The sequence below is a fragment of the Rhinolophus ferrumequinum genome, chromosome 7, assembly GCF_004115265.2.
Source record: "Rhinolophus ferrumequinum isolate MPI-CBG mRhiFer1 chromosome 7, mRhiFer1_v1.p, whole genome shotgun sequence".
Lineage (NCBI taxonomy): Eukaryota > Metazoa > Chordata > Mammalia > Chiroptera > Rhinolophidae > Rhinolophus > Rhinolophus ferrumequinum.
Genome location: NC_046290.1, coordinates 41,827,198 through 41,847,501, shown reverse-complemented (window position 1 = coordinate 41,847,501; position 20,304 = coordinate 41,827,198). Strand labels below are relative to the sequence as shown.

Here is a 20,304-nt window from a genome sequence, read left to right as displayed (position 1 = left end):
CTGAAGTCGGTAATCAGATGGAAAATGTGCTGGTTTTAGTTTACTTTAGTCTACTCTCCCTTTTGGTGGCAATTTTACTCATTGAGGTGTATTAAAAAAAAAAAAAAAAGGTATTTTGTGCACATGTAGCTTACCGAGTCTTGAAATCTGCCAGTGATGTAAGTTTCCTGTAAGTTTCCTCAGATATACTGTTTATGTGCAACTTTTAATATTTTTGTTGTGTGGACTTTAAAAAAATACAAGGAGAAGGACACCAGAGATCTTAACAGTGACATTAGTTCATCTAAAGTCATTCATCCTTTCCCTCCCCCTTCTTTTTTCCAAGAAACAACTAATCACAAACCAGGCTAGAATTTCTAAAAGAGGTTAGAGGAGGAGGAGGAAAAGAGGCGGAGTGGGGTAGGGGATTGAGGTTAGAAGGGCCAGAATTTCTCTCATTCACAGGGTGGAAAAGTTGACATTGTCTAAGCCCGTCTGAATGGCTTGTAGTTAGTTACCCCGATTGTACCTCTACCTCCCCTCCCCCTCCACGTGACGACCCAGGACACATGCGCACCCGACGCAGCCCGGCACATCTGCAGACTGACGTCAGTGTGCTCTGCCTCCGAGGAAAAGCTGCCAAAATTTTCTCCTGCTGCAATTCAAGTTGGCTGGGGGCCGGTAGTGAGGGCTACTTCAACAAAACTTTGCTGCCCTTCCTGCTCCTCCTGTCTTCTTTTCTCCTGATACCTTTTGATGCTCTTCACATGTTATTTGCATAGCAAAGGCACTAAGCTGTCCAGGAAGAGAGGGCACCACTTCCACCCCCAATAAGTCTTTTTTTTTCTTCCTTCCTTTCTTTTTTTCCTTTCCTTTTTTTTTTCTTTTTTTGGAGGTGGGGGGCGGGAGAAAAAGGGGGTTTGCAAAGGCAGCATCTCAGGATGATAGCCTGGATGTATTGAAGGCATCTCTTTTTCTGCCAAATCAGAAAGTCCGATCTCTAAAGCCAGGGTTAGCCAGACTATAGGGTTTTATTCTGGCTGCAGAATAACTAACTGACTGCTGTGGCTTTGCAAAGGGGGGCAGAAAAAAAAAGTTAAGAGAGGAGAGGGAGTACGTGAGTCGTCCAGTGCAATCTCTATTGTTTGAAACTTACTTTTTATCAGAATTTGAAGATGAAAACGGTAAGGAAGACTTCACAATATTCAATGAAACCGTTTTTTTTTTAAATTAAAACTTGTGCTTTGCTTGTCTTCCGAATAACGCGTAGAAAACTTTTTTCTGTGTTTTTTTTTTTTTTTTTTAATGGCAATGAGTGAGCTTGACTGAACTCATTTTACAGATAGAAATCTTTTTAACTCCAGACTAGTCGGGGGGTTGGAGAATTCTGGGTCTTGCAAGTATTTTATGATGCAAAAATATATACGTTTATTATACGAATAGACATGTTTTGTGAAGTATGACTTTATTATGATTATTGTGGTCTTTTAACTCATCACCAAATAGTAATCGGGAAAGTAATAATGATGTGTATTTTAAACCGATTTCCAGTTTTCTTAAAGAAAAACCTTCTGCATTTTATAGTTTCATGTCAGTGTCTTAAATAGACAAGTGCATAGTTTATGCCTGGGCTCAGAGGGCAGAATTAATGTGCTAGCTGTAGCCCCGATGCTCTAGGATATGTTAAGCTCTTAATAGGCTAATCAAAGAGATGGAAGCGTGTGTTTTTGATTTACTTTTGGCCACTTGGGACGTGCTAGACTCATAACCCTCCGGAGCCTTGAATATCGGGGTATGTCTGTATATATGGTACATAGGATCAAAGTTCAGAGATTTGGGGGGCGGGGGGTGAGTGCTGGAGGGGTTATTGGAAAGCTGCCTTCTGATAATGTGTACTACAATTCCTGTCTTTGGTAATTTCTTTCCTTGTTGTACTAGAAGAAAAGAGAGCGAGAGAGTGAGAAAGCGCACTGAGAGGGAACAAGAGAGTGAGTTTCTTACTCTTGTTTTTATTTGAGCTGCCGGTGCAACGCGTTTGGGCCAAATGCCAACTGTCTGGGTCACACGCGTTTTATCCAAATAGATTTAGCGCTGCTGTCTGGAAATGGGCTGCTGAATGTTAACTTTAGGATCAACTCAACCAGGGCAGCTCAGACTGTTACCCTCTGTCTGGGCGAAGTGGGATTGGGGTGGGGGGGCCGGGTGGGGGGCGTGAGGGTGTACAGAAGTGGGGGGAGGAAAGGGATAACTGAACCATTGCTTGGAACTTTTAAAAAGACACTGGAGTGTGATTTTCAACATATTCTTTTATGTTTAAATTTCCTGGACTAGTTTTCTTTCTTTTGTTTTTATTACTCTTTCTAACTTATGTTGATTAGCCTGAAACTTAGATGTGGGAATGACAGTTCTCAAAATTCATTGCAGGGAAAGAAATGTAAAATAAAACTGGTGTAGTTGAAGGAAATTGAGAAAATTAATTTTGGAGATAATTGTTTTCCTGTATTTCCCCAAAGTAGTAACTGCAGATCTGGTTTATATTAATTTAGTGTTTAAATGTGATCATTGGTGTTTTGGATTTTTGAAGAATAGCGTAAAGAAGCAAATAAGTTGATTTCAAACAAATCAAATACATTCATTTGCCACAAATGGCAGCAAATTAAATGTATGTTGTGGTGTTAGTATTTTTGTAATTCTCAAGGAGAAAAATTAACCTCAAGACCTGAAATATTTTAACACTTTTCATGTCTGAGCCAATACGTGTGAGACTAATTCTTACTCTTGTCTACTCTTACCACTTCCTCTTCATTTCCTTAGCAACCACTAGTAGCTCTTAGTGGCTTAGGACGGGTCTCTATGCCAGATCTTACCCTGTGTGTGACTTTTGTGAGACAATAAAGAGAGTAAACATGTTAAGAGAGTTAACAGAACATCTTTAGAACATTTCTGGGGGTGGTGGTGGGGGGTGGGAGGAAAATGGTGGACAGGTTGATAGCTCTCTTGGTTATACCAAAAGACATAGTTGATTATCAACATTTTGAGCTAACCTCACGAGAAAAAAGTGTTTCTGTTTTTCAGGAAAGAAGTTACAATACAGATAATGTATATCTACCTTGTCATTGGTGGGGGGTTGGGGGGTTGGAAATAACAGTTTGGGACTATATGTAATTTAGGGCTTGATTTTTGTAGAATGATGTTTTATAGTTTTGCTTTTGGCTCATTTGCTTTTCTTATAAGTTTTGAGTGTGTTTAATTACACCTTTCCTTGGAAACCAATCTCACAAAGTTTATAAATGATCTGGAAAACCTCTGTACTTACAGCTTAGTGGTGTCCTTGGCATATAGTATGAGACCATAAATATTTGTTGAGAGAATAAATGGAAAATGAAATGAGACATTAATTTACACATATAAAAATTAAATATCTGAAGGGAGCCTAGTATTATTGCTTTCTCTGTGAAGACCAGATCAGCCTTAAAAAAAGCAAAATCCAAACCAAAACAAAACAAAACAGAATTAAGATGGATGAAAGAAGTTGAGAAGGATGTTATACATGTTCTTTAGCTCCATAATAATAGCTCAGGAGAGGAAATTATTACGTTGGCTACTCCCAGATCACTTGAGTGGGAAGTAAAGATGATAGAGGAAAAAGACAAGTAAGTACCCTTCAGCCAGGGCAGACTACTGGGAGAATTACTGCAGTGCAAGTTGTCTGATCTTATTTCTGCTTAGCTAGTATAGCTTTGATCCATGGAAGCAGGTAAAGGATCCCTTTAACTGGCTGGTGCATTTGTATTAGGAAAAAAGCATATGTGAAATCAAAGTAAAATGGCAGTTTTGATTCTGTTTTTAAATTTCAAGTATTATAAACCCAGTTATCATGACCTAAATTCTTTACTGTTTGCTGTAAGACAATACAAAGTAGTTGATTGATTCCATCATCATTTCTAACTATTCCACATTTTTGAGGGAAGCAGGAACATGAAACTATCTTTGAAAGAAAGCTTTTGAAAAGTGATGAGTCAGATGAGGAGGAGAGGGGGGCTAATATTTGTTTAGTCATTAAAGTGAAGTGTGTGGACACTTTACGTCATGTGTAATCTAATTTAATCTCTCAACAAGTCTTTGTAAGGTAGATATTATTATCACAGTTTTATAGATGAGGAAACAGATTCACAGAGTTTAAGTACATTGAAGTCAAGCCAGGACTCAAAGCCTTTGAGCTTTCCGCAACATAATAATGTTTCTGCTGTACAGTGTAAAGAGTTAATGCCTTATGATTTCTGGACAGTTATATAATATTTTAATGTTAGCCTGAATTTTGGAAACTATGGAAAAGTCAGTGCCTATACATACTTGATGATGCTTTCCAGCAGATTAAGCTCTCCAGCAAGTGTCAGAAAATAAGTTACCCATTCATTTTTATTGTGAGGTGACAAAAAGTGGTTAGATATGTTAGTTATTGTTGATATTAGTTGAGTATGAGCCAACTCATTTACTCACTGGTAAGTTTTTTCACTGACACTGGAGGCTTGAAAATAGTGGGGAGTGAAGGCGGAGTGAGAAAGGAGAAAGAAACTCAAATTTATTGAGTGCCCACATAACCAGATACTGTAGCTAGTGCTGGAAGCAAGATCGCAGCGGGTTTGTTTAACTTCAGAGCTCCTGCACTTTCTGCTATGTACCAATGCCCTTTTTACTATATGCCTTTAAATCAAACGTTAGTCTACTTCTGGCCAAGTAGTTACAGATTACTTGTTCTGTTAATGTTACTAGTTTACTTACCCTGGGTGTTTGTAGGACAGTGCTAGTAATGGTAAGAGTGGAGGTTACAGAACTGTCAAGAGCAGGACACTTTTCAAGGGGGAAAAGAATTGTTCCCCAAACCCAGCTAACTATATTGTAAGTTTGTCATTTGTTTCAAAGCCCAGGAAAATAGGGAAAAAAAGGATGAATGATTCAATACAAATCTATCACCACTACTAGATGATTAACTGAAATGTGTCAGTTATATATTCCTCTTCCATGGAAAATTACTTCAAAATATAGGAGAAACTCATTTAATGTTGGACATTATCATACAAACACTTAGTTGATCTGAAAAAAGTTAAAGCAACGAGGAGTGAATGTTGTTCATAAAACGGCAATTATGGAGTTGGAAACTGTATGTAGTAGGTTGGGAATCAAGATAACTGGATTATTTTCACTACTGTTATTGAATAATGGTGTGACTTAATCTCTTCATAGAGAGTTTTGCCTGAGAAAGGATATATGTATAATGTCTGCTGTCTTGACTAAATCATTGTAGAGGTAATTTCGAGATGAAACAGTTATTGTGTATAAAGTTGCTTACAACTGTTCACATTAATTAACATATACCGTTTTATGAATATTTTATTTCATACTGGTTGTATGCAACTGCTATTGATTTTTAAGTTAGAGGCCTTAAAATGTAAGTGTGATGTAGTAGAAAGAATTTGGACTTTGGAGCCAAATAACTTTGTGTATGACTCTGGGCTCTACTATTTTCTAGCTATCTGACTACTATGAGCTTCAACTTCTTTATCTATAAATTGGCAGCCGTCTAAATTATCAATTGCTGCAAAAAAAAAGCAAAAAAACAAAACAAAACAGGTACCTTAAACTTAGTGGCTTAAAATTACACACATTATCTTACAGTTCCTGTGGTTCGGGAGTTTGGACATGGCTTAGCTATATTGGGTACTTCAGAGTCTCTCATGAAGCTGCAGTCAAGGTGTTGGCAAGCACTGGGGTCACCATGGAAGGCTCGACTGGGAAGGGATCTGCTTCTAGCCTTCTGTATTAGTGAGCAGGATTAGGTTTCTTGCAGGCTATTGCATGAAGGGCTTCAGTTCCTTGCCAGTGGTTATCTGATGGCTGCTCTCAGTTCCTTGCCACGTGAGCCTCTCCATATGGCAGCTTGCTCCATCAAAGTCAACAAGGGAGAGATTCTAAGATGGAAGTTAGAATCTTTTGTAATCTAATCATGGAAGTGACATCCCCTTCACCTTGAGGTCTTCGGCTGGTAAGGATCAAGTTACTTAAGGGAAGGGAATTACACAAGAGCCTGAATATCAGGAAGCAGGATCATTGGAGTCTGCCTGACTCAGGGTCAGTAATACCTACTTCACAAGATTGTTATGAATATTAAAAGAAGTAACATATTTAAAAGTCTCTTTATTTTTGGTCTGAACTTAAACTACTTTTCCAGATATTACTTGTTAGTCTTCTGCATAGGAACCAAACTTACTATTATTACTAATATTTTCTATTTTTTTCTTACCACTTAGACTTTGTAGAATCTATTTCTTTAATTTGTAATGACTGCCCCTAGCAATTTGACATCTTCCAGCGCCTATCTCAAGTGCTACTTTTTTGATAAACTTTCCTTGACTCATCTTTCTCTGATTCAGAAGTCATCTCCCCGTCTGGTCTCCTATAACACCTTTTCATAACTACTTTATGGCATATGTCAGTCTGCCTTGAATTTTTTCCTTATTACTTAGATTATGAGTAATGATTGTGTCTTAATCTTTTCTGTATCCCCGTGTTGTAATAACATCATTTGGAAACATAGGAAGACAATATTTGTTGATTTATGAATTAGTTTTTTCAAAGTTTACCAGTGTAATAACTTGTAGAGACAGAAAAGGAATTTTAAATAGTTGTGGTTGTTTTATATGTTGTAATAACTGATATTTCTAGCACCATAGGGAATGAAAGTATTCCACATAAGTTAATTTTCCAGTTAACTACAAATATCCTTTTATATGCCTAAAGTGATTTTATTTTAACCACTATTTATTTATTCATTTACTCTTTCATTTTTTAACCAATAAATACGTAAGCATTTATTATATGATAATCCCATATATTAGGGCTGTGTGATGAAAATCAAATATCGTTTGTGTACTTCTCTATCTTAACAGTAAATTATCATATTAAGAGTAATTTAACCTTTTCTTTCTGACTCAGGCATAGTATTTTGAGTATCAGATACTGAGCTATAACAGTCATATGCACACTAGGCACTGCCAAACCGTATAAGGACTGTTTGCCTGTACCCCAAGCTGTATTGATTTGGGATTTTAAAACTACTTTTTCAGGTTTTTGTCAGTTTTGTGCTGTTAGTGAGCTAGTTCTAGTCCCTTTGTTAATTTCTATTTAAGTGCTTGTGTGCTGGGAAATCTGGTAGCCAAGTATGCTACTTTTCTGTATAGAATGTGAATTCATGGGCTCTGAGTGAGGTTGTAAGTCGAAAGGAAAGTACATGAGATAGAACATGAAATCTGTTGTGATACTTGAAATGAATTTTTTAAAATGATTTTCTTTTCAGAAAGTGGATTTCTTGTTCTTTCAGTTAGACTCTAGATAGTTGAAGTTGTCTTACACGCGTTGCACTATGAGTCATATATAAGACTTCCAGATAAAGTCAAAGGTTACAGTAAATGTGGTTCAACTTTTTTAGAAGTTTAGTTTGTGTTACTGTCTGAGTGTTCAGACAGCAGCTAAATGTCACTGTGTGTTTATAGATCTACTCTGTAAGAAGAAATGATAGGTGTCTCATAAAGCAACACATCAATCTCTGGATGTGAGTGTTCTAAAAAGCATGTTAAGGAATGGGATCACATACTGTTTCACACTTTCGTAAAATGAACTTTGATTGTGAAGTCAGTCTACTTTTTATTTTATCAAAAGGGGTTGATCACTGTACCCACTCATTATCTTCAAAGTTCTTTAAAAAAGAATTTTTGTGATTTCTCTTCAGATTCCTTCTTTGATTATTAAGTAGCTCTGACATTATCCTGCTAAACATTTAGGTTTCTAAGTCTGTGTTTAGTCTTGTGGATTTTATTTAGACTATACAGAACAACAATGGTCGAATTTAACTATATTAAGTTATTTTGTAGTGTATGTCCTTTGGCAAGCATTCAGCAATATAGATCTGTGCATTCAGGATCTTTTTCAGTTAACTTAAATTTTTTTTGTTTTTCTAGGTTAAAAAATGGCCATACTTTAGTAACTAATCAGCCTAATGCTTTGCTTATGAAAATTTTACCATCATTAATTTTTTCATTTTGGATTGAGAAAAATGAATCCAGATATAGAAGAAAGTACGGGATGTTGGAAAAAGTACCTGTTAAACAGTGGACCATCTAATAACTAATTTGCTATGGTATTGACTCTCTAGCACATAGGTAGCCCTCCAAAAAATCATCCAGTTTTCTAAATTATGGAAATTTTGTGGAAGACGTTGACCTGGATTTTGAGCCTCATCATGGCTTCATCGGAATTTCATAGTGACCACAGGCTTTCATACAGTTCACAAGGTAGGATTCGTGCTTTTGAAACTGACAAAAACTATTGTTATTATCTGATAAGAAAAGATTCTGAATGTTTAGTTTGGGTGAATATTTTCTTTGGGATATGTAATGATAGGAGCAGAAGCCTGCTGTGTCAATTTAGTGCTTGTTTCATAAGTGTTAAGGGCTCTAAGAGTCTTTTTCCCTTTTCTATTAGTATTTAATATCCAGTGGATTTTAGCCTGGTCTTTCTCAGAAGATAATAGACCCAGGCCTCTCATTCTTCTTCTGAATCCTAAACTTTAATAGGTTCATTCATTGCTAAGGTTTATAGGCAATGTCATGTTAAAAAGGGATCCAAAGGTTTATGTTATGAATGAACAAGAAAGCAGACAAATTCTGATATGAGATTTTTTCTAATGTGGACCCTTAGTGGAAAAATGCTTTTCCTAACTTAAGAATTCTGATCTAAGCACTAAAACCTGGGTAAAAAAGTAAGAGATGTAAGAAGTTCAACGTTTCAAATTCTAATCCACAGGTCCCTATGATTTTCATCTATGGAATCGAAGTTTATGTCATAGAAAAGTTCTTAACAGAGAGGCCCTAGGAGCGAATGCCATTTTGTTTTCCATGGATCGGTCCAAAACTTGTAGAATTATTGAAAGCATATCTTTTGGATTCTCCTCCCATGAATGTATAGTGACAGATCATTTTTTGGTGCTGATGAATCAGATTTTCAAGGCTATTATAGATTGATGTCTAGAAATCCATATGTATAAAATATGGATAACAAATTTGGATAACAAAGCCACCATAGCATTTAGTATGAACTTTTATTCATGAGAGGTAAAATAAATGCTATCTTTCAATTTATTTCGATTTGATCATGGTTTCATGGTTTCTATTTGTGGGTGAACTCCACATATAGACAGTGAAGCATCAGGCAGACATTTGGTTTTCCTAGCTAAAGAAATATGTGGTTGAGACGGTAGATTGGTAATATTTACTATGCCTAAGTGAGGAAATTATATTTAATAGTGTTCTGAATTTTTTGTCAATTGATGATTTTAACAGCTTTATTGAGATACATATGTACCATATAATTCATCCACTTAAAGTTTCATTTACAATTCAAATGGTTTATTATATTTACAGAGTTGTACAACCATGACAATAACCAATTTCAGAACATTTTCATCATCCCTAAAAGAAACCCTGTACCCATTAACAGTCACTCCCAAATTCCCTTCAAACCGTCCTCCACCCCATCTTTAGATGCCTCACACATGATGATGCATGGTGTTAACTGATATAGTTGTTGTTTATACTGCTACTTCTTTGTTAAATTTTCTTTTCTTCCATGTGTTTTTTTCTGGATTCTCTACCTTGTGATTACAAAGAGGAATTCCTGACTTATCTAGAACATTACCAGCTAACTATTCCAATAAGGGTTGATCAAAATGGAGCTTTCCTCAGCTTTACTGTGAAAAATGATAAACACTCCAGGAGAAGACGGAGTATGGACCCTATCGATCCACAGCAGGCAGTATCTAAGTTATTTTTTAAACTTTCAGCCTATGGCAAGCACTTTCACCTAAACTTGACTCTCAACACAGATTTTGTGTCCAAACATTTTACCGTAGAATACTGGGGGAAAGATGGACCCCAGTGGAAACATGATTTTTTAGACAACTGTCATTACACAGGATACTTGCAAGATCAACATAGTACAACTAAAGTGGCTTTAAGCAACTGTATTGGGTTGGTAAGTAGATGTTTTAATTTTAAATTTCTGATGGGGAAATAAATTCACAATGTAAATGTCTTTCTTCACATTAAAAAAAATGTGTGTATATATATATGTACATACATATACATATACATACATGTATACATAGGTGGTTTAAATAGGGAAAGTAAGTCTAAATTTTTTGTTATTTTCACTGGCTTTGCTTTTGATAGGCTTTTTGATAATGTTTGCATTGACTTTTGAAAGTAAGAGCTACTTTTAAAACTCTATATTATTAGTAGAACAATGAATGAAACCTCAGGTTTAATTTTAGGTCTAAGTTTTCTGTTCAAGTTAGACATCTTTTATGCATAAACAGAATTCATTGATGAAGAGTTTAAGATTGTACGTGTATGTATGTGTGTGTATTATTTCAGGAAACCACAACACTGATTGCTTCTTTAGGTTTTTCTCTATAATATCTTTCTCTGATAGGCAACATAGCTTAAAATTATGTATGACCTACTTGTAGTTATAAATTCTTGAAGCAACATCTTTTATACCAATATCTTTTTATGAAATAACTTTTTCCTGAATTTATCTGAAGATTGATAATAAATCTTATTTTACTTAGAAAATAGATTTCAAAAGTGTAGGGTCTATCCTGGGTATTTGAGTCTCTTCTAGTCTAAAGGTAAATACGCAGTTCAAAGTTGGGCACAGTAGTGGTTGCAGAACAAAGCATACTCTTACACTTCCTTTACGCTTTTACCCTATTCAGTCTAACGTAGATATTTCATTAAAACTGTGTGTAAAACAGCACATTTTGATGCTCAAGTCATTTTTTAGAAACTATTTTTCTTCTTTATTCTATCACATTCAGATTTTCATTCCTACTTCAATATAAAAAAAAAACTACGTAATTAGAGTTAGGTTTAAATAAGTTCTAAATTTGAAAGGAGTATAGAGAACCACAGTTTAGGAAAATTTTCACTATAGGTATACATAAGAATTAGCTCAGATTGTCCATTTTCTATAATTGTCAATGGGTCAAAATGATTACTTGGATTTTAATATTTGGGTTTAATTACTATAAATAGATACATTGAATACATTTATTGCTAGTTTCTTTTTCTATAAGCAGTGTCAGCTTTATATACAAAACAGATTTATCTTTTTGAATAAAAATAAATTATCCAAAATATATCTGTAGTTTAAAACTTTTCATTATGTTGAAATACCACTTGCTGATGAATATGATAGAAAAATACTGTTCCTAGTCATTGATCAAGCCCTTTAAGTTTGGCATTAACATTAATTATGCCATTGATAGTTTTAACAGGGTGGTGAAATGAACAAATTTGAGATTTAGAAAAAAAACAAAACTAACTCTATTGTGAGATTTGAGGGAAGAGGAATGATTGGAGCTATGAAAATGAGTTAGAACGTGAAGGACTATACACAGACTATGGTACTAGGAACAGAGAAGATAGAATGAATTTGAACAACTCTTGGTGAGAAAAATTAGAGGATTTGTATCTTATTAATTTTTTTCCCGCTGGCATCTAATAAGACATATAGTACATAGTAGATATTTAATAATATTTTAAGAAGTTGAAATAGAATTGAACTGAATGTGGAATGAAGGAGAGAAAGTAATTGAAGATAGCTGAGGTTTCTCTTTTTGAAGAGGGTGGTTTATGAAGTTTACTAGTTGAGAAAGGAAATGCCAGTGATATGCTAGATTGGAGAGGAAGATGAGAGTGATTTTGATATAGTAAATGTGAGGCATCTGAAGAAATAAAGGTTAAAAATATCTAATTGGGATTTGGGAAATACAGCTCTGAAATTTAAAAAAGGATTTAATTCTGAGAACAAGTAATTTGAGAGTTATTAATATAAATGTTTATGAAGTTGTGAAAGGTGTTTTTGAGGAGTCAAAAGTGAGAATAAGGTTGAAAATGGAAACTTTTCTACACTTAGGGGGATAGCAGAGGATCATCCCTCTATTCTTTATCCTCAGTGAGATTTTCTGTCTCTTGTTTTCTTTCCCTTTATTTGTGAACACCTTTGTGTTTCACTTTGCTTCCTATTAAAACTGCATGGTCCATGTTAGCTAACTTTGATTGCTTGATTAAGGTGAGGTCTGCCATGTTTGTCCAGTAAAGTTACTATTTTCCCCTTGGCAATTGATAAGAAATTTGTGAGCAGACACTTTGAGACTATGTAAATATCCTGTTTGTCATCACACTTTTACCCACCAGTTTTAGTAATCCTTGCCTTCATTCTTATTTTGTATCATGTTACATTGTTAATAAAATGGAATATGTAAACAAGTTTTTAAAGAATCCTGCTTTTTAAAGGCCCCTATTAACTAATTCTGTTTTTAATTGTTCTGTTAAAAATAGTTTTCAATGTAGAGATCATTGAAATCAGTGTTACAACCCTTGCATCATTCAAAGGAAAAAAATTCCTAACATTACAGTCTATCTGCTGTTTAAAATAATATCACATTTTAGGACTATAGATGTGTTATCCAGGTATTTTTTTTCCAGAGTTTTTAATTTTATTTTGTGTTATTGAGAATTTCTTTTCTTTTTTTTTTTAGCCACCTGATCAATATCATTCAGTTCCTTAGTTCTTATATGTATTGCTTAGAATATATTTCATTCTTCTTTGGAGGCTTTTTCTTAGAGTCTTCTAGTTAATTAATTTCTTGAGTTACTACATATCTCTCATCTTGGGATTTCTTTTTTCTGAGGTTAGTTCCATATCTTCCTCTTTCTATATTTAGATTCTGGTTTTATTAGAGAACATCTTCAAGTAATTATCTCAGAAAAGGTACCTGGGAAGTAAAATTTCTGATTCCTTGCCTATTTAAAACTGACTTTATGTTGACCTCATGTTTGGTTAATAATTTAGCTGGATGTGAAATTCTAGTTTCAAAAATCATTTTCCTTCAGAACCCTGGATGCTGGAATTGGGAAAGGGAAATATGGAGCATCAAATTTAGGTTGGTACAAAAGTAATTGCGGTTTAAAAGGTTAAAAATAATTGCAAAAACCATAATTACTTTTGCACCAACCTACTAGGTGGTTTTGTAGCTTAGGAAAAGACTTACAGATCTAAAAAAAATTAGCATTGATTCATTTTTGGGTGTCAGAATTCTTCTTGTTCCTTTTTTTCTTAAAATTTTTTCTTTAATGAAACTGATCCTTATACTACTTCCTGTTTCAAAAATTTTATAATAATGTGGTAAGTTGTGGGTCTTCATTCCTTACCTCTACTTAGTTTTTGATGGGTGCTTTCAATTTAAAGACCCGCCTGTTGCTTAGAGCAATTTGAAAAATAATTTCCTAATAATTTTGTCTCCTTGTTTCTCTCCCAACCCTTCAGTAATTGGTTCTCGGCTTCTCTTACCTCTTTTCCCATCTTTCCCTTATGATCTAAGTTCTATGAGTTTCCCCAATTTTGCCTTTTTTCCTTCAATTGATTTAAAAATTACAGCAGTCATATTTCTAATTTTCAAGAGATCTTTTTTTGTGTGATTGTTTCTTTCTTTATATATTGTTCTTATTTCATGCTAAATGATTTTTTCAAATCTCTCTGAAGATACTAAAGACTATATAGCTAGTTAAAAAGACCAGTGACCCCATTAGACTTATTTATTCCATTGTATTCATAGTTGCCTTTCTACTTTTTCCATTATTCATTCATCTATTCACCCAATACTTATAAATACCAGATAATAGTCACTCTTCTAGGTGCTAGGAGTACAACAGTGAACCAGACAAAAATGCCTATCATCATATAGCTTGCATTTTAGTGGAGGAGATACACAATAAGATAAATAAATAAAAATAAAAAAATCATAGTATTTTGGATAACGTTAAGTTCTGAGGTGGAAAAATATTGAGTAAAAACTTTAAGGAAAATGAGGAAGGAAATGCTGACATCTGAGGGATAAGATTTCTAGGTGGAAATCTTCAGGTACAGAGGCCTGATCTTAGAATGTTTGAGGAACATAACCAGTACCATGGCTAGAACTAACTCTTTTTCAGTTCCATGAAAAAGAGAAGGAATAATGGAAGTTGAGGTTAGAAAGCAAACCTGGGAGAAAATGGTAGGTTTTAGAGGACAGGATAAAATCAGTGATGACTCCAAGCTTGAGGCCTTGGCAACTAGAAGAATAAGAATACAGCAGTCATCAGTGGATATGAGGAAGACTTAGGCATTAACTGAGATGGAGAAGCTATAGGAAGAGTAGGTTGGGTGGTGGTGTATATCATAAGTTCAGTTGGACATGTTAAACTTGAGATGTTTAAAATGTTGGATATACAAGTATGGAGTTCAGGATGTGAATTATGGACTTATAAATTTGGGACTCATCAATATATAGATGACAGCCAAAGCCAGGAGATTCCATGAAATTGCTTAATTGGGGAGACTAGATAGACTAAAGAAGAGGTCCAAGGGCTTAACCTTTGGGCACTCCAGCAAAGAACAGTGAAATAAGAAGTTAAAGGAAAACCAGGCAAATATCCTAGAAGCCAAGAGAAAGAAGTATTTAAAAAGAAAAATGCTACTGAGTCAAAATAAGAGTAGGACTGAAAACTGATCATTGAATTTATCAATGAAGAGGTCATTGATGATCTTGACAAAAGTAGTTTTGGTGAAATCACGGTGGGGTTTGGAAAAGAGGCAAAAACCTGATTGAAGTAGGATTAAGAAGAAATGGGAGAAGATAAAAGACTATATAGACAATTATCTTAAGGAATTTTGGAAAAGCAAGAAATGATCAGTTGCCGCAGGCAGAAGTGGGGGTGACAGGAGGTTTTGTTTTGTTTGATAGGAATGATTATGTGGAGGGAATCGAAATTTCTGGAGTGGTGTTCTTGATAGGTAAGAAGGGATGGAATCATATGCATAAATAGAATAATTGTCCTTAGCTAGGAGAATAGACAACTCATTCATAATAACAGGAAATAAAATAGATTATATGGACATGAGATTCAGGAAGGTGGGATATTTGTGGCTGTAGGCGTAGGAGGTTGTGCAATGTTCTCTATTGGAACGGAAGATGGAAAGATGAGCTGTTAGGGGGTTAAGAAAAGAGGAGAAAATATGAAATATTTATCCAGGAGAGTGGAATACGGAATGAACCAGAGAAACATAGTATAATTGCCATGAAGCATTAAGGACACAGTTGAGATTATGATGGTGAATTTAAAGTGAGACTCGTCAGCATGTTGGTGTGTTTTCCTTGGTTAAATGAAGCTGCAGGGGTGTAGAGCCAGACTAGCAAAATTGGATTTAATCAGGGTTGTGTTTAGCCAAATGAATCCCATGAAGGGAGAAAAAAACAAGGAAATTGAAGGTGGAATTGAAGCTAGGTTAGGAGGCAAATGAAGACATGAAGTGGGTGGAGGACAATGAAAAGGATCAGTGGGTCCTGGTGGGCATAAGGACTGTCTCTTCGAGTTGAGATACTAGAGGGATAGTACTGGAAAGAGAAGAAGCGGGTACTTGAAATTGAGACTATGGCAAAGTTGCAAATATTGATAATGCTGAAGTCTAGTGTGTGACTATGTACCCGTATACATCCACGAGTGTCTAAGGTGAGGTGAAGGACAAGATATTTGGAAGAGAGGAGGTCCAGGAATGGAGAGGGCAGGGATTGAAGAGGCCATCTATGTCAGTAGTTCTTATCCTGGGGTCCATGGATGGAATTCAGGGGCTTTGTGAACTGGAATGGGGAAAATTACATCTTTATTTTTGCTAATTCTTAACTGAAATCTAACATTTCCTTCCTTTATGGATATCGCTAACAAACCAATAAAGAAGTAGCGGTTCCTGTGACTTTGTCTCCAATAGAAATTACTGATATTTCCATGTCATTTAACAGTTTTCACAGGTTCTTCAAAATATTATTTATGTTAATCACTGTTGTGAAATTATGTTAATTATTAGACCCACTGCATATCTTTAAGTATTACAAAAGATATATGTATTACTATTACATTTAAAAAATCTTTTGATAACTGTTTTTCACTATAGTGGGTTTTATTTATAATTCTATATATTTTTTTCTGCAATTAAAATATTATTCTGAGAATTGGTCCCTAGGCTTCACCCCTAGACTTCCAGAGGGATCCATGGCACATGCACACACACATACCCACAAATCTTAAGAACCGATGATATAAGAAGATACTGAAAACAATTATTTCAGGAATGGTACTGCAGAGAGTGACATTGTTCCATAAGCTAAAATCTTTAAGGGATGAGGAAAGCAACTCTGGGTCAGTAGATAACTGCAACTTGCAGAGGGAGAAGGTGATGGCTTGAGATTTGAAGCTGGTGGGTTTTATTTGGTTGGTGGTTGTTGTTTTGGAAGAGGGCGAGAGAGGGAAAATTGTTTGGAAATGGCCGTGAGTCACAAGGACACATTCCCTACTTCAAGGTCCAATAGGAGGCTGGAAGCTGGTAGGAGAGAGCAGCCACATTTCAGAGGATTACAGGGAAGAAAGTGTCATTTCAGGAAATTCAGGTTTTTGTTTGAGTCAGATGAAGTGAACATTCACAGATGAGGCTGAGGGTACAGGACATTTTGTTGGCAATTGATTCGAGTTTGAGAGGGCTCAGTAGAAGTATTTTAAATGGTGAAGGGGGGAAGTAGCAGGTAAGATCAGAAAACATGATGTGTATAACCATATGGGGAATAGAACCCAAGGAATGGGTCTTGGTCTTCTTGTAAGGACAGGTGTGGTAGGGAAAGGGAGTTCGATGGGATGACTCCTGATGGTCCTGAGGCAGACAGTGCAGGGGTGAGTTTGGATGCTGAGGAAAGTCAGAGGCCGGGCGCTTTGGAGGCACGCACAGATTTCTGGGACTCCCACTTAACTCAGCTCTTTCATCATCTGGCCTTCAGCACCTTTCTAATTTCATAATCATTTCCCCCTTCCCTCCCTCTAGCCACAGTTGCTCCTTGCTGTTTATCAAATACTGCACTCATGCTCCTACCCCATTGCCACGCAAAGGCAATGCTGTCCCACTGGTCGCTTCTTCCCTAGGTATCTGTTTGGCTTGCTCCTTTACTGTACTAAAGTTTCTGTTCAAATGTCATCTTATTAGAGTGGATGTCTCTGATCACCCTAAATAGTTTGTGTAATTCCCTCACTCTGATTACTCTCTGTCCTCCTACACTGCTTTATTTTTCATCTGAACATTTATCACTACCTGATTGATCATTTATTTATCCAAAGAATGAATTACTTTTTTCTAGCTCCTCCCAACAGAATGTAAGCTCAATGATAGACCAGAAACTTTGTTTTCTTGACTATTGTATCCATACTGCCTAGAACAGAACCTGCCATGTGCTAGACAGTCACAACATACTTGGTGAATTAATGAAGTCAGACACAACCCTCAGACGGTAGGGGAATTATAACATAGTGACTCAGAGTACAGGCTGCAAAGTCAATCCACTGAGCTTGTTACTTAGCTTTGCTCAGTCTTGGTTTCTCATCTGCAAAGACAAGCTGACAGTAGTTCGTACTTCAAAGAGCTGTTAAGATTAAATGAGATAATGTGTGTGAACATCTTACAGAGTACCTAACATAAAATCTCTGGGTTTTCTTCCAGAGTCGTTCCATTCTTGATGTTAGAGATTGTGTGTACTTAGGAGGCTTCTGACTCTGTTTGCCCCCAGCAACCTGAGTTTCTCGTCTGGGACCTTAAAACGTTCTTCTTTTCACAGTCCAGCATGACATAACTCGAGCGCTCTTCCTTTTCTGGCAGTACTCTGGACCCCACTTCCTACACTTCCCTCTTACCCACGCTTCTTACACATGCCCTCTTTTCTGCAGAAAAACACGCTCAGTTTACTATCACATTGTTAAATCTTCCCGGTAAAGTAATTCACGTTCATGTATTAGAGTTTGTTAATGGCATATGATGTTATTTCTGTCAGTGCTTGCATTTAATTTAGGGACTAATATCTTTAAAGTAAAGCAAGCGGTGGTGAAAATAATATGAAGTGACTAAGGGCTGCTTTTTTGTTTTGTTTTGTTTTTGCATTCCTTAGTTCATTTCGTATAGGTGGTTGCCAACTTCATCTATAAGTTAGAGCAGTTCTGATTATGTCTTATCTTTCTTTCCAAGCATGTGATACTTAACATGAATTGCCCTAAACAGAATCATAGAGGCTAAGATTCAAAGGGACTTTTGAGATTCTCTGGACTTGAGGCTTTCAGCTTTTTTTCTTTTTAAAGCAACAAACCCTTTTCTCAAATGAGATGTTATGTAGAAACTTAATGTATAGATTAATAAAAGCACAGCTGATTTCTAAGCCCAGGAATCCAAGCCATGTAGGTCTGTCTTTGTTGTCTGGGGCGATCCCCTGAGGGCACTTCCATGGAACCCTTAGGGCTCCCCAGAGTGCTGTTTTAAAACCACTAATTTACACCAACCCTTTCATTTTTCCAGCTGAGGAAATACACCCAGAGAGTTTGTGTTTTATCCAGTGTTACAGGGTAAATTAGTCAGATTAAGAGCAGTTCTCACATGTGCCACACTTATGAAAACACTACCGTGTTTTCCTGAAAATAAGACCTAGCCAGACAATCAGCTGTAATGCATCTTTTGGAGCAAAAATTAATATAAGACCGGCATTATCTTATCTTATCTTATCTTATCTTATCTTATATTATATTATATTATATTATATTATATTATATTATATTATATTTTAGACCGGTCTTATAACATTTTAAGACGGGGTCTTATATTAATTTTTGCTCCAAAAGATGCATTAGAGCTGATTGTCTGGCTAGGTCTTATTTTCGGGGAAACACGGTATTAGACAAGGATGGAAATTCTTATTTCAGATGCACATAACTTTTACTATCTCATTTCTTTTAATCAGCAAACTTTTATTTGGTATGCACAATATATCTGAGACACTGTCTGTGCCTATAACTGATATAAAGAAATATGAGACATAACCCTTTGCCTTAGGAAAGCGACTAGTATAGTTTGGAAGATAAAACATGCAGTTGAAAAGTTATACCAACTTTAAATATAGCTTCAGGACTTGAGATGTAGCAAAGCTGTGTGGAATTAATTACAAATAAATAAATTAAAAATAAATAATAAGCTCTGTTGGAGCTCATAGGAGGGTGAAGTTATTCCAGTTAGGCAAGAGGAAGTTTTAGAGAGGAGCTAGCTATGACTGAGCTGAGTAGGAGTTGGCTAAATAAATAGGTGTAAGGCAATATAATACTGTGAATGAGAGCAGAGCTTGGTGTAAATTCCAGCTCCCTCACTGACCTCTGTACAATATTGGGCAAGTTCTTAACCTCTGAGCCTGTTACTTCATCTGCAAAATGCGGATATGTGGGATGTATATTAAGGACATATTAATTGGTGTAACGTAACCTTAAAATAGCAGTAGTTACCACAATGGACGTTTATTTCTCCCTTATATCAGCATCTCTGATGGACAGCTTTCCATGAGGTCACTCAGGTACCCAGATTCCTTCTCTTTTGGCTTCTACCTTCCCCAGGTCTTTTTTTTTCAGAGAGAGTGGAGAATTCCACTGGGAGGTTTTCAGGGGCTGGGCCTGAAAGTGATATACAACTCTCTGCCCATTTTCTATTGGCCAAAGCTCAATTACAAAGCTATACCTGAACACAAAGGATGTAGTGAAGTGTGCACAATTTGAAAAGGAAATAAGCCATAGTGAATGCATAGAGATCTCTGCTACCTCTTAGAGTTGTTAGGAAGATCGGAGGAAATAATCTAGGTGTCATGCTTAGTACAGGGCATAGCATGTGGAGGGATTTAAACATCCTTTATGAAGAAAAGGAAAATTCATATAATATTTTGCTGAGTATAGACAATTCATTAATTTTCTATTAACATGTGTTTTTTGGAGAGATATAAATTTATTTTTGAGTTTTGGTAATGTTAATATTTCAAACGATTCTTCTTGGTAAATTCTTTGTTTCTTTTTCTTTTAGCATGGTGTTATTGCTACAGAAGATGAAGAATATTTTATTGAACCATTGAAGAATACCACAGAAGATTCCAAACATTTTAGTTATGAAAATGGCCATCCCCATGTGATTTACAAAAAGTCTACCCTTCAACAACGGCATCTGTATGATCACTCTCATTGTGGGGTTTCGGGTAAGTGAACAGATGGCATTTAGATAGCATATTGTATTGTTTGCCACTCACTTTTTTCTGACATGTATAATAAAAGTAAATAA

The 20,304-nt window shown here is 35.8% G+C and overlaps 1 protein-coding gene across 1 annotated transcript in view; it reads left to right on the top strand.

The window, feature by feature from the left end:
• Window positions 1-911: 911 nt before the first annotated feature.
• The window catches only part of ADAMTS6 (ADAM metallopeptidase with thrombospondin type 1 motif 6), a 255,576-nt gene continuing 236,183 nt past the window's right edge, over window positions 912-20,304 (top strand). Inside the window, exons 1-4 of the mRNA XM_033109798.1 lie at window positions 912-1,163; window positions 7,995-8,327; window positions 9,701-10,065; window positions 20,053-20,221. Coding sequence (XP_032965689.1) covers window positions 8,231-8,327; window positions 9,701-10,065; window positions 20,053-20,221 — 631 coding nt within the window. The 5' untranslated portion in view covers window positions 912-1,163; window positions 7,995-8,230. The remainder of the gene's footprint in view (window positions 1,164-7,994; window positions 8,328-9,700; window positions 10,066-20,052; window positions 20,222-20,304) is intronic.